This window comes from Tyto alba, unplaced genomic scaffold (genome assembly GCF_018691265.1).
Source record: "Tyto alba isolate M040663 unplaced genomic scaffold, T.alba_DEE_v4.0 Super-Scaffold_2, whole genome shotgun sequence".
Classification (NCBI taxonomy): domain Eukaryota; kingdom Metazoa; phylum Chordata; class Aves; order Strigiformes; family Tytonidae; genus Tyto; species Tyto alba.
Genome location: NW_024881282.1, coordinates 60,489,483 through 60,508,242, shown reverse-complemented (window position 1 = coordinate 60,508,242; position 18,760 = coordinate 60,489,483). Strand labels below are relative to the sequence as shown.

General features: G+C 36.9%; 1 protein-coding gene across 4 annotated transcripts in view; it reads left to right on the top strand.

Moving 5' to 3' along the window:
* The window catches only part of DOCK4 (dedicator of cytokinesis 4), a 264,136-nt gene that overhangs the window by 217,513 nt on the left and 27,863 nt on the right, over window positions 1-18,760 (top strand). For 2 of the 4 annotated variants that reach the window (XM_042792611.1, XM_032998792.2), the window contains exons 32-38: window positions 982-1,067; window positions 6,310-6,336; window positions 6,504-6,599; window positions 9,378-9,438; window positions 13,087-13,180; window positions 16,320-16,468; window positions 17,545-17,631. In XM_042792611.1, the coding sequence (XP_042648545.1) occupies window positions 982-1,067; window positions 6,310-6,336; window positions 6,504-6,599; window positions 9,378-9,438; window positions 13,087-13,180; window positions 16,320-16,468; window positions 17,545-17,631 (600 nt within the window). The remainder of the gene's footprint in view (window positions 1-981; window positions 1,068-6,309; window positions 6,337-6,503; window positions 6,600-9,377; window positions 9,439-13,086; window positions 13,181-16,319; window positions 16,469-17,544; window positions 17,632-18,760) is intronic. The other 2 variants (XM_042792612.1, XM_042792610.1) reach the window with 1 other exon arrangement.

The window sequence follows — 18,760 nt, the reverse complement described above, 5'->3', positions numbered from 1 at the left end:
TACTCTCAGGCAATCGTAATCCTTAGGGTGGGATCTGTACCTGAAACGCAAAACAAACTATTAAGAATGGAGGAGTGCATGTGATGTAAGTAGGTAGCTTTTCACTATCAATGTATAAACTTACTGTTAAAAGTCACCATAGAAATGTTAACAAGAAGTGAGAAGGAAAAAATACACTACTTTTCTGTTTCAGCTTGGGTTTAAATGTAAATTGTAATAGATTTATTCTCTAATAAAATATCTTGACAACAGCTTGGTTTCTCCCCTAGATTTGTGCTTGCTAATATATTACTGCTAAAAGGGAGGTTTGAAATATTAACACACAGTGTAGTCTCACCTCTATATGTTTTATAAGCAATAAACTTTAAAATACGTGTTGAAGGAGTCATTAGCCACCAGATAGGTTCTGTAAGTTTCTTTGATAGCTAATATATAGATCCAGCAAATTGGATTTCTATCCAAACACACTGACAAGAAAAGAATGTTGGGAAAATAAGTCTGAGTCCCTAGGTGTTCTGAACAGTACAGACATTTATAAAAATTAATTTATAAAGAATGGGGTGCAGGTCAGAAAAGATGATCTTTTTATTAAAGTCTAAGAAAATGGCTTGAGCTTACAGCTCTGCAGTGAGAATTCAGGCAATTTATTTGGGCTATGTGCTTTTTGTCTGACTCCATAAATAGATAGCTGCCTTAGCAGCAGCAAATGCTACTCAGCCTGTAGTTTTAAAGTCACGTTGCTCAATTTAAATTAGCTCCCTCCCTCAAAAAAAAAAAATTCCACCGAAAAAAGAAAACCCCACAAACCTTGGGAATGATAACAGCTTCAAAGAGATGAAGTGACTTGATTTACATGACTGACCAATAATTCCAAGATATGAATTTAGCAAATTCCCTTACATAAAAACAAATCTTCCCTCAATTTTCTCTAATGTCATTAAGGGAAAAAGAAGCTGTTTACACCACACTTATATGTTGCAGGTGGAAGCAAAACTGATTGACAAACTGGACAGCCTAATGTCTGAAGGTAAAGGTGACGAAACATACCGAGAGCTCTTCAACAGTATGTGAGTAATATGTTTATCTTATGCTAATTCCTTGAGTTTGGTTGGTTTTATCAGATGCTAATGTTGTTGTAGAGAAGTAATGCTTAAAACAGTTGTGAATCTCATTTTATTTTGTTTTGGGTTTTTCTTTTTTTTTTTTTTTCCTGAAAATCTGAGGAATAAAATATTTTATGGTGTTGTATGGCATCTATAAAGTCTGGCTGTACTTCTTGCATACAGCTATAATGGGGAAAGGCTAAATCTGTTATATCACAGAATATTGTCTTTACATACCTACTAATTTTAGAATCAAAAAATCAAGGAATGCTTCACATTTGTATAGGGTGCAGGTAGAGCTCAAATGGAGCATTTTGAAAACAAGGCATGAGAATTCAACACAAAGGTGTTTAATAAGGAATTCTCTATTGCCAGAAACTTGTACTCATCTGTGAAATGTCACTTGTTGATTTCTTGATTGATGTAAATAATTTTATTTATTCTGATAAGATTATTTATTTTATTTTATAAATTACTTCTTAAGCTCTTAGTATATGACATATCACTGAATCTACTGGGAAAAAATAATAATAATAATGAAGTCCTTAAGGTTGCCACAAGTTATCCCATTGACCAAAATAAATGATTGTCACAGAGTACAGGTACAAAATAACTAACTGAACTCTGTCTCTGTTGTTCCTCAGACCTCAGTTTCATCTAAGTGGAAGATTTCACTTATTTCTGGTGTATTTAGTAGGAGATGTATTGTTCCCCTTCAGGATTCCAAGCTCTGTATTCTTCAGTACTAGTAAACACAGGATCTTTTTCTGTTTATATGGGTTCTTAACCATTCCATCTTCTTTAAGTATTAGTTTTAGCTCTGTTGTCTTTGCCTAAATAACAACATTCAGATCTCAGTGTCTGTGAATAGTAAACATATAATAATCTATAATTGTATTGAATTGAAAAAAGCAGAATTCCTAAGTATTTATCATTTACAGAAACAAAAGTGGGTAGAGAGATTAGGGAGAATATTGTGGAAATGGATGAATAATGGCAAACAAAAGTACAGTATGCTAAAGCAGAACTTTCTTGTAATTATTAATGACATTTTTCATCATCTGAGTAGATAATAAAAGGATTATTTCAATATTTTAGTAATACAGTATTCTAACTTCAGAATTAAGTCATTAAGGGAAAAGTTCTAATTATAAAATAAAGTCTAAATGCATTCTCATGTGAAAAATACATCAAGATGTCTGTCACTGAAATAACTTAAAATTCTATAAGAAAGCATATTGATATGAAATATAGTTCCTAATTTTTTTTCCAGTTTTGAGTTAGATTTAAACTGGGGAGTGTTGGACAAGATACAGTGAAAAATGGTGAGAGCCTTTTATAAATCTAAATGCTGAAGACATAGTCACAGTAATTTAAATTGCAAAATGTCTCACAGCATTGCTATACTTGTTTCTGTTCTGGTGTAAGAGAAGTTAAAACTAAATGCTTTGGGAAATTTCAGAGTAACTGCTCAAGTTCACTTCCAACTTAAGAAAAAAATAGTGTTTATCATTAGTTTTTTATCTGAGTTTGATTTGGCTCTGTACATTAACACGTCTCAAGAGGAGAGCTTGCAGAAGATACTAATCTAAAATGGAGGATGATATACTGTTCTAGGGTATGTGAAGGAAAATTATTAAAATCAGTTGGTCAGTTTAGGGAGCTGAATTCAAGGGACGGTGTCAGTTAGCCTGAGATTTCTCTTTTTATATTTCTTCCATGAGTAATTTAAAGTAAGGAATATTAAAGTGTCTTTAGTGCAGGAAAGCAAAGTTGTTTAGGCTGAAGTAGGAGAGATGTGGTATGTACCCAAGGACTTTGAAATAATAATACTATTTTGCAGCAAGCAATGGTTTTGCAGTCTTTAATGAAAGCAAATGCTACAATATTGCCTGATCTTTCTGAAGATTCAGCATGGTTGGTTTTGATAGGCACAGTTGGGAGCCAAGGGGATGCACACACCTACTTTGGATACAGTCTAGTAACTGCAGTGAGTGTGACACTTTGAGATTTTGTCATCCTTTTTGTTTATTTTGTCTGAATCGGAAAATGAATTAAAATCCCTCAACTCCCATGTTAACTGCTTTTTTTCCCAGAGACAAATACTGCATCTTTCCTTTGAACGTATTCTATTTTCAAGGACAAGTTATAAGCATCTCTGGACATATGTAAAATATTATGTGCTTAGTATTTACTGCTTATAATGGCATCTTTATCAAATGAAAAAGACATAGTGAAAGTAGGAGGATGACTGCTGTTTTGAATCAATGTCTTTCTAGGGACTGGAATGTGAGTTCTCAGTGACTAGCTCCTGATGTACTTTGGAGAGCTGCAAAGCACAGAGTAGTGAACATTTTGCTATCTTGAGAAACTAGATGTAATTGCTACCCAGTGTAATCATGGTATGAAGGGTGTCCTGATCTACACTTACACTGTAACACTGCAATTGAATTCCTAGTTAATTAGCACAGGGAAAAGAATGATTTCACTTTATTAAACAGTTGGTGGTTTGAACAGAATCCTTGGAAACCAAGGGATATATGCGAGTAGCTCTTTTGTTCTGAATCCAATGGATGCTGCCAGTTCATTACTTCTGTAGCTGTATTCCAGTTTGGCCCAACACAAGCCATTTCAGGTTTGGAGGTTAAGTGGCCACATTACTGAAACACCAAACCTGGGCTACTGAGCTCTACTGCGGGCCTGACAACGAGATTTCTCTGTGAAGAAGTTGGAGCTCACATTCAAGCTGAGCAGGCATTTAATACTGAGCTTTGCCAGTTTGTGGGTGATTACTCTAGCCATGAAGCTATTATATAAAAAGTGATGACTGCTACCTCTCCCATGTTGTCTTAAGTCTTCTTAATTTCTTTCCCCAATTGCATGACTGAATTCAGCACTGCCCAGTCCATTAGATTCTGCCTGGACCGAGTCTTTCAGAGCCTTTCTGAATATTTTTATGGGGTTTGGATAGCTCCTCATTCATCTCTGAACTTTTGCAGCAAAGTTTGTCTTTGACCCAGCTGACTAGATGAGGAAGCCTCTAGCTATAGTGAGGTATCTAGAGGACTTTGTTTTCCAAAATAGACATCCAGATGTTTTAAGGCACCTCTAGGATTCGATGCCTGTGAGTTAGTGGTCTGAATAATTATGTGGTTTAGGCATATAAAATCCATTTACTGTATGATTGAACTAGCCTGAACGTGGTTCTGAGCCTGGCATTCATCCCAGTAGAGCTCTGATCCTCTGGGTCCCCACTCCACTGTCATATTCCTGGGAACCCAAGATTAAAAAAAAAAAAACAACAAACCACAGTTGATCAGGTGAGCCCAGATGTTAGGCTATAGTAGCATGGATAGGCAGAATTTCTCTGTGTTGTTTATCCGCTTTAGTGCTTTGTAGAACATAGCATCTTGGTTATGCTTTGGGACCAGTAAGTAGCAGGAATTTAATTCTATCTAGACATAGCCATGAGGAAGCCGAGGGATATATCTGAGTAGCTCTTTCATTCTGAATGTTTGTTCTGTGAGTTGTGGTGAAAGATGTATGGTGGAGAGGGGAAGGCATGCATCAGAAGGCAAGTCATAAAACTGTTCAACTGATGACACTGATGTCAGTTTGAATGAGTACTTTGAATGTATCTACACAACCAATTTGTAGAAATTGTATATTTATAATGAATATGCCAATACATTTATAAAGAACATGCTTAAGTCAAATGCAGATGAAAACCATATGTTTTAAAAGACAAGTCAGACTTCTGCTGTTCTTCTACAGGAACTATAGGTAATTATTTTGATTAATTTAGGTTGAAATATTCCTGTTTAACACAGGGTTGGAAAGCAATAGAAAGGAAAAATCAGTGCAGTAATTGGCGCTTAATAATGTAACAGGCTCTACTCTTACTTCTTGTTAGACACAAAAACTTGCATTGAAGGAACATAAGGGGTTTAAAAGTAAATTAAGTTAGCCTGTGTATTCTATATGGAAAGCAGAGATGCCAGATTACTGCTTCAACCTCTTCTGGTTAAGGATGGCCTTGTCAGCTGTCTCTGCTAACAATGACGGGTAGCCAGTCTGTGCATGTGAGGGAAGAAGTGAGTCTGAGATCGATATAAGGGTGTAGAATGAAGATCAGTGTTTCCTCATTGGTTCCAGCAGAACACAGCTTCATTTAGGTTGAATTAGTTTGGAGAATTGCATCTGTGACGTCCCCCCAAATGTAAGGAGCTGAACAGAGCTCGAGGGTATAGCTAGTGCAGTTGGCATGTAGGAGTTATTGGGCGCTGTTATATGTTTGGTAAAATTTGGACGTAGGAGTTTTATGGGACTGAACATGCTCAGTATAGATGAAGGTCAGTAGAGCTGACAGCTTGCCCACTGCAGACAGAAGGTTTGGAGATGCTATTAACAACTCTCTAAAGAGCTCTAAGTATATGGATGTGGCAATTTTCAGAGACTCCTAAGTGAACCATACCTGCGTGCATTTTCAGGGAGACTGCTAAAATATCTTCACGGGCATGTCAACCATCTGAGTTCCTGCACCAAAGCATAGAAGTAACACAACTCTTTAGATAAATATTAACTTCTTAATTCTCAGAGAGGAAATGTGGGAAATTCATGCCCAAATTATTAATATTTGATAAACTTAAGCAGTGAAAATCAGAGGCCTGTAACAGAAATACTAAGTATAATTTTACTGACAGCTCCACTTACAACACCATTTTGAAATCTTTTTACTTCAGTGTGTAGTCTGCATTTATGTTAGTGTAAGAACTCAACACAACAGCTTTTAATAGAGGATCTTACAACAATTTAAGCTAATGGAATTTTACATGTGCATGATAGTATGTTCTCAGAAGGAAATATTAAGTGAAGAGGGGGAATCATCATATTAAAATCCCTTCCCCATTCTGAAATTTCATGCATACTGAAAATTTATTACAGGGGAGAGGAGGAAAAATCTTTGTTAAAAATGTTGAGGTCCCATTAGGAAGGTATATTGAGTTGATAATTACTCTTTTTTAGGTACATGTTTAAACTCCCTATTTTCTGACGTATCTTCATGAAATTAATATATAAATTTTATGTAAGAGTTGTGTTAAGTCTTTGAGATATTAATATATTCTGAAAATTAGGTATTTGATATATTTTAACCTGATGCAGCTAATATAAAAATCATTTGTTTTGTCAATGCTTCCTGGACTAGAATTCCACTTTTTGGTCCTTATCCTAGGTAAGACACTGTTTGAAAATTGTGCTTCTTGGGAGGGTGTTTGTAAAGGAAAATCTAACTATCGAAGAAGTTGCTAAGGTATTAAGGTACCGGTAAAAGCAAAGTGGTTGTCATAGTGACAGTTAAAAATAAACGGTGAAATTGTTCTGGCTTCTTATTTTTTTCAGTCTACTGAAGAAAATTGAGCGGGAAACATGGAGGGAAAGTGGTGTTTCATTAATCGCCACTGTGACTCGCCTCATGGAGAGGTTACTGGACTACAGGTGAGTGATTATCACAAATTATAAGTAGGGTTGTCATCTTTAAAATATTAGGAGACAAATATGGTGATCTTGCACAAATGGTGACTGCACGTGGGCACATCAACTGTGTGTGCTCAGGATCGCTGACAGCAGCTGCTTAGTCAACAGGAAAATGAGACGAGAAGGCTGAAAACCAACCAAGTAGCCCCTCCGGTGGTATGAAAATCCAGTGGCGTGCACAAGTTTCCTATCACGGAACATGGGAGCTTTTGGCAGTAGATTAATGACTGAAGTCTATCTGAAGACACAGAGCTCAATACTAATCACCTGACAGTTGTTTTACAGAATATGTAAAATTCTTATCACTGTGTCAATCATGCTTAGTTGTAGTGTCAGCCAGCTTAGTAAGTATGTATACAGAGATATGATCCCTGGGTGAGTGTCCTGGGTTGAGTGAGTGGTGGAGTTTTTTTGATGGCAGAGGAGGGGGCTATCGGGGCGGCCCCCTGTGAGAAGCTTCTCAAAGCTCCCCCAGCTCCAAGTCAGCTCCACTTCTGTTTGGAAAATTGAGCCAATCAGCTGCGCCTCTGCGATAACGTATTTAAGAAGGGACGTGGTGACGGGCAGTCGGACTTGTGAGGAGGAGTTGCTGCAGCTGCATGAACACCAAGGTCAGTGGAGGAACGGAGGAAGAAAGGAGTGGGGAGGTGTGCTGGAGCAGAGAGCCCCCTGTATCCTGTGGTGAGACGGCAGGGTAGACCCTCCCTGCCACCCATGGAGATCTACGGTGGAGCAGACATTGATTTGTGGCCTGTTGTTCCTGCTTGATGATCAAGGTTCTGTGCCCGAAGAAGGCCGGGGTCTCATGGGAAAAGGTAGCCCCACTGCTGTAATTCAGTGCTGGAAGGATTGCAGCATGTGGGGGTGTCCCACGCTGGAGCAGCTCGGGAAGGGCTGCAGCCGTGGGAGGGAATCCAGTCGGAGGAAGTTAGTGAACCACGATGGAGCAGTGTGGGGAACGCTGCGGCCCATGGGAGGAATTCATGTCGGAGAAAGTTTGTGGAGGACTGTCTCCTGTGAGAGGGGGACCACGATGGAGCAGGAGGAACAAGTTTCAGACACTCCCCTCACCGAACATGAAGGAAGTGGCAGCACTGACTGCACCCCCCATTCCCTGCCCCTGCACCACTGGGGGAGGAGGTAGAGATATCGGGAGCAGAGCTGAGCCCGGGAAGAAGGGAGGGGTGGGGGGAAGGTGTTCTCAAGATGTGGCAATGCTTCTCACTGTCCTACTCTGTTATGTGTTGTTAGTGTCTGTAATAAATGTATGTTCTATTTTTTATTCCCCTAACGAGTCTGCCTTTTGCTCGTGATCATAAAGGAGAATTTTTCCCCATCCCAGTCCTATCTCGAACCCCAAGCCTGGCTCTCTGTCCCTTCTCGTTGCCGGAGGGGAAGGGAGAGAGAGCTGCTGCATTGTGGTTGGCTGCCAACCAGGCCTAAACCACAACAGTGAGGAGCTCTCATCTGACTGTACCACATGAACAAAGAGAGAGAAATGAGAGATGTGTACTCCCTTTCAGGAGTGGGAGACTAAAACAGATTTTCTCAGTCAGTTGTGAAGCCCATGTAGAAACTTCAGATTTCAGCTTAGTCCTCCTTATCTCTATTAGTTGTATCACTTTCTAGAGCTTAGGTGTTAGGTTTTTTCCCTGATTCCATAGGGACACATGGAGAGACCTGGTACTTCACTTGGTATCATCACTGATAGTTTGAAAGGAAAGCTATTTTGTCAACAAAGAGACTGAACTCCTAATTTCTAGAAGCCTGGCAGAGCTATTCCTCTTCAGGGGTCGGTTAGCTTACAACCTCCAGGGCCGTCAATCTTTCAGAATAATCGTGTGTACTAGTAGTTATGAGAGTATTTGGGACAATTGTTTAGCTCATGTATACAAGCATGTTTTTAAGTTATGTTAAATTTCTTTTAGTGCATGGTGATGTCTGCCTGTTATTTTTTTATTCCAATATGGTTATCCTATTCTTCCCTGTGTGATAATCAAACTCTGCATGGTTCCATTTTAACTTTTGACTTGGAGATCAGATCTGTTGTTTCCCCAAGCAATAAATGATACTATTTATAAAAGTGCTACTGAGGAAAATTTGATGGATCGTGGAGCATTTAACAGAGGAGATCAGTGTCATTCTTGGTTTCTAGAGGAGGAACTAATGCTGTAATTTCATAACCACTTTAGATGTACACTGTCTCTGAAGAAAGCAAACTCATCCCCACTCATTCCCTCATTCACATCACCCTCTTTCTTGTACCAACACAAGGGTTTGTGCTGCACTGTGGTGATCTGACTGACACAGGCCAAAACTATAACTCAGCAAAAGATGCTGCCTAACCTGTATCTCTTCCTGAGGTTTGTGCAGGGAGCAGTGCAGGACTGGGAATGAGTAGGAGGGGAGCAGGACTGCCTCTTCTGGCAGCCATGCTGGCTTCTGCTGGCATGATTTGAGCACAATGTATGAAGAAACCAAATTATCTCTACCAGTCACCTAGCAAATTAATGACAGACCCAGAAAAAACATTGACTTTTTTGATGATTGATGTATTCCACATCCTAGAGAAGGAGGCATGAAATCCCTTACACACCTGGGTCAGCTCTTCACCCGAATGCCTTTGGATTGCATCATTTCAGTCATCTTGCTGAGCCAAATATGTATTTTTTCTGAGGTGTGCTTCACTATAAGAGTATAAACACCATTCCTTTTAACTGTCATTAATTTCTCTTTTAGGGACTGCATGAAAATGGGAGAAGTGGATGGCAAAAAGATTGGCTGCACTGTTAGCCTTTTGGTTTGTATAATACTTTTTCTTTCCCTTTTTGATTTCAGTTGAGCATTTTCTAGTATACAGCCATACATTTGAATAGGAAGTGCCTTGATTCTTGATGCAGTTTGAGTAGAAGTTGAGAGAATAATACTGTACTTAGGACCACTGATTGTTTTTTTCAGGGTGAAATTGGTACAATGTGGAGTTGGTCTTCCTTGGCATTTTATAGCTGGGCTCTGAGAGATGTCTAATACTGCTTTAGTTAGTTTTCAGTCTCTTCTGACTGGATAAACTCCACCAAAGTATTTTCCAAGTTGAACTGGTCTCTGATTTCATAGAAACAAGCAAGCCTTTCCTCCTTCCCCAAACCCAACAAAACTTACATGACTTCTCCTGTTCCCTTTCTTTCTCAATAACCAGCACAAGTTGGTTCGTGTAACACAGAATATGGAATAACTTCTGAAAACTGCAGGCTGTCTATTCTCTTCCCAATAAAAGAGCCAGAAATGCCACTCAAGACCTCCTCTTGTCATATTATCATCATTACAACAAACCAACAGTGCAAATTTGTAGTATGAAAAATATTTCATTTTTGTTTACAAGATGCATTTTGGTTCTAGGCCAGTTTCCACTGACAAGTTTGTTGACTTCCATTAACCTTGGAAAGTTTCCATTTTCACGGTGAATGTTTTGGAAAGCTATATTTTTAGCCAGGGAAAAAAACAGAATAAGCTGACTTGTAATTCTCCATTTTTGACGTCAGTGAAACAATTTGGTATCACTTCTAAGTAGCAGCTATACATAAGAGAATAAAGGATTTCTTCAGTAGGAAAATAGTGCTCTCTAAATAGGAATGGTGTTTACTACGTAGCTCTAGAGCAGCTGGCTTTCCGTCAGAATATCTGGCATGATCTGAATTCTGTAAAGCACCTGGATTATTTTCATCCTATCACTAAGGAGTTTTTAAACTATTATTGGCAAATCATCCAAGATTTACACAAAAATAAAATTCAAATATTTAAAAACCCCAAAACACCATAATAATTTTTAATGGGATTTTCAATGCCTTGTACAGGCTGAGGTGGATTTCATATCCTAATAATTATCAGACAAAATTTAATATTATTTGCACACCAGAGAAATAACAAATGCTAAATTTTGAAAAGGAAATTTCAATTACAGAAGTAGCACACAAATTTTAAGACATTTGCTTGCTCATATGATGGATTAACTGGTTGTCATCTCAAAAGATGTTTCATGCAACAAGTAATCAGAGGAATGCATAATGTTAAAATTATCTGAAGCCCAGAGGAGGAAACAATATTTCATTTTTCACCACTGCTTCAAAGGTATTCTCTGACTTCTAAAGATAAGAGGACTGGTTGGCATTAAAAGAGAATTTTACGTTGTTTTGCCATAGAGGTATATGCTATTCATCCAGAATACAGAATTGTCCAAATTTTCAAAATAGCTGGAATTATGCCACGTCATGAAATATGCAGAAGGGGTACGCACCACCAGCGATATCTTAGATTAAAAGAGAAGGTAGGAACATTTTTTCTACTCTCCCTACCCTCTGGATCATCTGAAGTAGGTTTCACATTAGTAATGCTTGTTCGGAAAGCTGGTTTAAGATGTGTCTAATAGAGTTAGTTCCTTATGCATAAGAATCACCTAACTCCAATTTGAAAGTTGAATTTCTAATGAAAGAACTAAGTCATCACAGATCTCTACAAAAGCATTGAAAGTATATTTAATAATTTTTTGTTAACTCACTGAGGAGTTTTTCTCAGGCATCTCTGGTGCTCATTGGGGTTTGCTATTTAATAGATATTTCAGTTTCTATTACTTTAAAATTGTATCTTCTTTTTAGAAAGAGGATGTTTTCCTGTGGTGCTTTACACTGGCATATGACATCATGACATTTAAGTAGAACACATCCACATTGCGTGTTTTTGAATGTTGTTTTCAAGCCATTTTTTCATAGGAAAAAAAAGTCTTTATTATTTAGGGAAGTCTACTCTTTACATCATGTCCCCTTTTTGAAGACTACATCTGTTATATTTTATATCTTGAAATAGTTTGTTGAAAAATCACATGACATCTTTATTAGTATGATGTATTTCCTGAGCTGTGACTGGGTTGTCTTGCTATGGTCTGCCTTACAGACCAACTGGACATTGTCAGAGCTGAGCTTCAGAGAAGAACCAGTTAATTTGTATAGTTCAGACTTGTGACAAGTACTGGAGCCTTTAGTGCTTAGGGGTAAGAGCCAAGAAGTCTAGTACTACAGTTCAGTGCCATATTTTGTCTTAATCTTGATGCTTTATTGCTAGCAACTCTGTGTTGTGGATTTTGCTTTTTTTCAGCAAAATAAACATGAACATACAAACAGATCCTTTTTGATTTTCTTTTTCTAAAGAGAAGCATCTGTTCCTGAGCTACACCTTGTGGGAGGAAGTCTTCAGATTATAAAGGCAGATGGTGGTCTAAAGGGGGCATGTAATGACAGAGCTAGTGATATGTAGTCATTTTCTCAAGCCAGTTAAAAAAAATACTTTCTCTATAAAGTTTTTATTTTGCTATTTTCATAATGTTCCTTCTACCTTTCTCTTTGAGAATAACTCAATTTTGGAAACAGTGGCACAGAATAAGAATACTGTACAATAGGGGAGAAAATTTGGCCACTTGCTTTGAGTTCGAAATAGTAGGTGATTTGAATAATAGAACGGAAATTTCTTCTAGAAATTTTTATTTAAAAAAAAAAATATTAAAAAAAAAAAAAAAAGGGCAGATTATCCTGAATGTTAAGTATGGCTAGGCAGGGGGACTTTAGCTGCATGTCCATAGTGAGTATGGCAATACTTGTGAACAGTGCTATAGGGTCATGCTTCTCTCCCTATAACTTTTTCATACTTTGTCTTAACACTTTCAAATAATGTATGTTTTGAACTAACAGTTTTAATGTTGCATTCCATATTTTATCCATGTAACAACAAATAGCAGTTATATGTCCAGAAATCTTCAGCCACTTCTAGAAATTTTGTCCTGGATATCACTTTAGAGTGCAGCATTGTATATTTCAATCATGCAGTGCAATATTTATGCATCAGTTACCAGTTCCCAGCATCAGCTAGGGCTGAAGAAATCACATTTTTCATTATGTTGTTTACAAAACTGAATAGATCTTCACAAAGCTACCAAAGTCCTTCTGGCATTTTACTATAACAGAAGGAAGAGTATACATACCAGGCAGCAGGTATTTTGTTAAAATATAAATACAAAAGTCAGAGTGCTGTCAATAATTAAAAATCAACATAGAGCTTTCAGCAAGATGTTAAATGGCCTAAGTAAGGATATATGGGTGGACTTTTTGGATGGATTATATTTACAAAGAACTGTCAGATTTCAGTTCTATCAGGTTCTTTCTGTTATTTTCTATGAGAATTTTAAAAAAGACATTCAGGAGCATGTTGACTTGTCTACTGAAAATTCCCTATTCTATTTACTATTTCTTACTGTATTACTGTAGTTCTTTGCAAAGACTTTGTATATGTGAAACTTATAAATGCATTTATTTCTAGAGCATTATGTTTGAAGTGTTTTGTTTGTAACCACTATCATATGTTTATTAACGACTAAATTTCATTACAAAATTCAATTTTATTGCAGAATTTTTACAAGACTGAACTGAACAAGGAAGAGATGTATATTCGCTATATTCATAAGCTGTATGACCTACATCTGAAAGCACAAAACTTTACAGGTAATTCAGTGCAAACTAGAAAAAGATATTTAGGACTGGTCCATGATTTACAGTCTTTTGCAAACCTGTAAGCTGTATCCTTATTGCAGAACATAATGCCACAGGCAACAGCTGAGTTTCCTTGCCCAATTATTCTGTCTCTCAAAATATGGCTTTTTTTCAGCCCCACAACTCTACTACTTGCTATGCCATGTTGAATGTAAATGACTGCTGTTGATACGCACTAGCAATAAACGTGTGATAGGGTCATTCTTCACCCAAGAGGAGTAAAATTTAGAAGAAATTTTTATGAGTTCATTTTGTAGTATCTGAGCCTATATACTTTTTTTGTAATGTTGCTGGTTAGCTGTTTGATGTGGTGTTTCTACACAGCTGTGTTTCAGATCCTAACTTTTGGGTTAAAAAAATAAAAGAAAGAGTCATATCACATACTAATGATGAGACAGAGACTCTAAAGCCCGTAACAAGTATAGCACTTGGCTGATTTCTTTCTGAATCTTCACATACCACATTTGCAGTTCAAAATATTTGAATTCAGTGCCATGGCTAGCCATTATCTTTTAAATGAAGAAATAAGAGGTAATGTGAATGGTTGCTGTTTATACCACATAAACTATACTTCATTTGGGTAACTACACACCATCGATAATTGCTGGAGAAGACAAAATCAGTATCTCTTTAAATGAAACAATCTTTTCTTGCCAAAATATTTAACTGACCTTATAATACCTCCATCTTTTCCCCAGTGTTTGCAATTACAACTGCATGTGTTCAGAATCTCTCCAGAATTTTTCCCTTCTTAAAAGCAGATGAGTTGGCTAGAAGTCACTAGTAAACAGGCTACAGGTATCTACTGCCCCAGCAAATTTCTTTATGCTTCTCTGCTATCCATAGGAAGGTTCCTTCACTTGGAATTTCCATAGTCCCTTTGTAGTTCATGAGTTTAAAGTGTAGACTAGGTAGCAGGATATATTAAGGAGAGATTTAATTTCCTCATGTGACCTGGCAGTGGTGAGTCACAAGAGAGTTTTGATTATCAAGCAGTATCTTTGCCACATCTGCCTTTTGTGCCAAAATATTAATTTCCTGATTTTACGTAACAGTTACTCTTTAAGCGATGTTGAGTTCCTTTTATGCATTGGCTGCTAATATATGTCCAGTTGACCTTCAGCAATGATAGAAACCTAATTTTTTTAAATTGTTTTGCTGTCCATTCTTAATATAAGCAGTGTTTTGCTCAAAATTTATTTCCAGGACTTTGTTGTATTTCCTGTTTATTTATTATTAACATGTGTGATTTTTGCATTCTTTGCCACGGTAGATTCCATGACTCTGATTTTTCTTTTTTTGCCATGAGAGCCTTAAGGAAGAATTGTCTCACACATATGGCACTGCAATAGACTCAGTCTTTCCACTAGAAAACAGACTTATGTAGTCTGTTGCCTTGCCTTATCAATCAGTGACAACACACAGACCTTTTTTAAATCAGTTGATCTAAAGTACATGGAAGTAGGGAAAAAAGTTTGCTACTTCAGCAGCATTCCTACATGTTGCACCATTAGTTCGCTAACTGCATAGTTTCATTCTAGGGATGAATCCAGCTTGCCCTTAAAATAATTTTTCTCTGCTTTCATAATATGATTTACAGGACTGTCTCTAATAATCCTCTGTAAAAAAAAAAAAAAAAAGTCCTTTTTATTATAAAAAATAGCTTCAAATCTTTCTTTACCCAACACTCAGTTACAGCTATAAATATAACTCTTTTAAGGCTGAAGCACATAAATGCACTGATTCCTCCTGTGTCCCCTCAGTCACCTGAAATGCGTAATGAGATTGTCTTTGTATCTATCCATCTTAGAAATGTTTCGGTTTTTCAATCTTTCCTGTATAAATTGAATTTCCCACATCATGAGTCAACCCTGTTTATCTCTCTTTACTCTTTTGGGGCATAGCCAATAGTTACAGCCCTCTCCCAAAGGTACCAATATGTTACCTGTTATGCTGCCACTGCCAGACATAGAATGCTGGGCAGAGAGACCCTTCAGACTTTTTGTCCAGTATGGCCATTCTTATTTTAGAAACCTTCTACATACAATGATGATAACCTATGATATAAAGAAGAATTTCTTCCCTGTGAGGGTGGTGACACTGGCACTGGCACAGGGTGCCCAGAGAAGCTGTGGCTGCCCCCTCCCTGGAAGGGTTCAAGGCCAGGTTGCACGGGGCTTTGAGCAACCTGAACTAGTGGAAGGTGTCCCTGCCCACGCATAATGCATATGCACAGTTAGATTGAATTGTAATAACTAGTAGCAATTCTGATGTTTTGTAATTATCAAAGTCTGACTTTGCATTAGTTTAATTAGAGATTAGTTTAATATTAGTTTCAGCATACCATTTATGGGGAATTATTTAAATCAAAGTAAAAATAATAATAATTTTGATATTCCCAGATAATTTCTACCAACCATGATCTAAAAATTAGTACACAGTTCTTTGACCAAAAAGCAACAATAGTTTTCATTCCTTCCAAACATAAAAAAAAATAAATTTTTTAAAATTAAAAAAAAAAGAAAAAAAGCTGTCTGCACTTCTAAATTATTTGTTGTGTCAGAGTGATGAGGCTCAGCTATGAGGGATGTATTTCATTTATGGAAAGAATGGAATGTTTGAAGCACAGACCTGCCTCTCCATTGCCCTTCCAGCCCTGATCTCTTTTGGACTGTGTCCACAGTCCTATCTGTCTTCTTTCTTCTTTCTTTACTGATGTTCCTCATCCTCTGGTCCCTGTTCCATTGTTCAGACAGCACAGCCACTGAGAGTTTCTCCTAAGCAGGAGGAAAGACTAGGACTAAGCAGGAAACTATTTCTTAAAATCTTTGGCCACTTTGTATTGTTAGACTCCAGGAAAACGGTCCCAGTGACTCCACTTTAAATAGTGTGAAAATTGTAAGCTAAATTTATTATGGTAAATAGTAACTCTGTCCAAAACCAGCGCTACCAACTGTCTTGTACTTGAAATAAATTAGTTACCCATTAAAAAGGTGCATCTCATCAGGAGCATTCACATTTCCCTCTACTTTGTTTGGCTGTTTTATTTTTTTTGTTGTTCATAAGTAACATGCTATAATTTGTCTTGTAGAGGCTGCCTACACACTCCTGCTGTACGATGAGCTGTTGGAGTGGTCTGATCGGCCACTGAGAGAATTTCTCAACTACCCCATGCAAACAGAGTGGCAACGTAAAGAGTGTCTCCATCTGACCATCATTCAAAACTTTGATAGGGGAAAGGTAAAATCATCCTGTTTTACTGAGTGGGTCTGGAAAAGATGGTTTATTTTTTTTTTGGACACTACTTCCAGGGTTTCAGTCTTTTCTCATATAGAGAGGAAGTGTTTGTCACTGCCTGATTAAGCAGTTACTTAGTGACATAGTAGATTTCCTCTAATCTTGTGTTGTATCCTAGAAATCCCACTTAATGTGAGAATAATTTGCACTTGTGTAGCAATTTGCTTTGTAACTGTCAAAGCACTTTATAAAAGATAGCATAATCTCTCCCCATTTTAAAGGTGGTGAAAATGAGCCATATAAAGCTGATGAAATTCACTTAGTGACCAAGTGAGGAAAAAAATTCAGGGGTCTGAATTGTAAGAACTATGTTTGCACCTTCTAAATCATGTTGCATCTTTTAGAATAGCAATTGCAGAATCTCTAAAAAGGAATGGGCTTTAGGGTTCACGGTTCATTGTCATCACCGAGAATGCCTGTTCTGAATTAAGCAAGAGTAATTATTCTGTAGTCTAAAATTTTATGTACACTTTGTGTGATGATTTGTCTTGCTGATAAACAAGAGATTCATTTTAATTTTATGTAGCTAGTGTAATATCTATCCATGTAAGCCTAGTAAATGTAATCAAACTGATGTTGACCATCAGTTTTTTTCAAAAAATTCTGTAATCGTCTTATGGAGTTTAATTTACATGGTGCAATAAAATATTTTCCAATCTACAAAAATTATGGAGGATATGTTAAGAATACAATTTTAAACATAAAAATCATGGTGTTGAATCAATCTCATATGTAGTATCAAAAGAGATGTCTATCACTCTTGCAATGACTTATATCTTGTGCAGTGATAGTCCGTCCTGTAAGGTTAATTTATTTACTAAGTCTCTAAATGTATTTTCAATCCTCCAAAGAATTCATCAGTATTACTCAGCAGCTATCAGAACGTCTGGTGGACAATATGTTCAAGTATTTTCAGTTCCTGGAAGTATGACTTAGTATAGAAAGAACAGACCACTAATAAATCATGAATTGTCAAACAGTTGCTTTGAAATTACTGAATATCTTTTACTTTCTTACAGTGTTGGGAAAATGGCATTATCTTATGCAGAAAAATTGCAGAACAGTATGAGAGCTACTATGACTACAGAAACCTCAGCAAGATGAGGGTAATGTACCTGAGTACTTTTCATCAATCAGAGATCCAAAAGCTTTTTAGTTTGTGTTATAGAGTAGTGCTTAGAAAATTAAATTTGCCACAGAACATTCCTTAGTTTTGGTTTACAAACTTTATTTTTTAGCTTGTGTTGGTTTTGTTTTGTTTCTTTTTTTTTTTTTTTTTATAATAAAGATTATAAAAAGCAGTGTGAGGTTTTTGAAGAAAACTGGGAAAATAAATGATCTTGCAATGTTTGTACCTGTACAGTACCCCTTTTGTGTACATGCTTATGGTTTGTCCAGGGAATGTGCTCTGTGCAATCCTTCGCTAGAAGCAGCAACACATCTCTGCAGTTGTAATTGCAAGAAATCAGCTTGCAACATCTTTGCCATTTTTTTTTTTATTTACTGCTTAAAAATATGGTCTGTTTAATATCATATAGCCAAAATTAATCTTTCCTGGCACAGTCTTCCTACTTTCTCTCTCATTTTTCTTAGAACTCTTTCTTCACTCTTTCTGATACTGTATTTTAAAGATTATTCAGTCTTCCCTTTTCTTATCTGCTTCTGATGGATTCATATTACAGCTTTCTTTCTAAATTTTCTGTACATGTAGGATGCTTACTATTAGGATTGACTGAAATATACTTAATCCAGAGCTGCTTACCAGCATTATGCAAAATTCTCAACACAGACCTGTGTGGCAGTACTCCCTGTGATCTGCTTATTCCATATACATTTAGATATCCCAATGGCAGAATCCTATAAGATAACTCAAACTGACTATCATCATGTGAATAAAATAATTAGTTTATGCATGTTTAATTAATTGTACTTAATGTGTTTTGTGTCTGAATTGGAAATATCTTTCTATTATGTCTGTGCCACCCATGTTAATCCAAAAATGGAGATGCGGGGATTTCTCATAGCAATATTACTAGGCAGCTATTGGTATCATACACATGTTAAATAGCTGTCTGCATTACCTAAAATAGGACTAATATTTGGGTTTTTTTCACAGTATTAAAAACTTAAGAACAGAGAATGCTTTCCTGAAATATCATCAGAGAAAGGGGACTTTGACATTAAGAGCACTGTGTCAGTGATTTGAGTGAAATAAAAGCAGGATGTACTGATCAA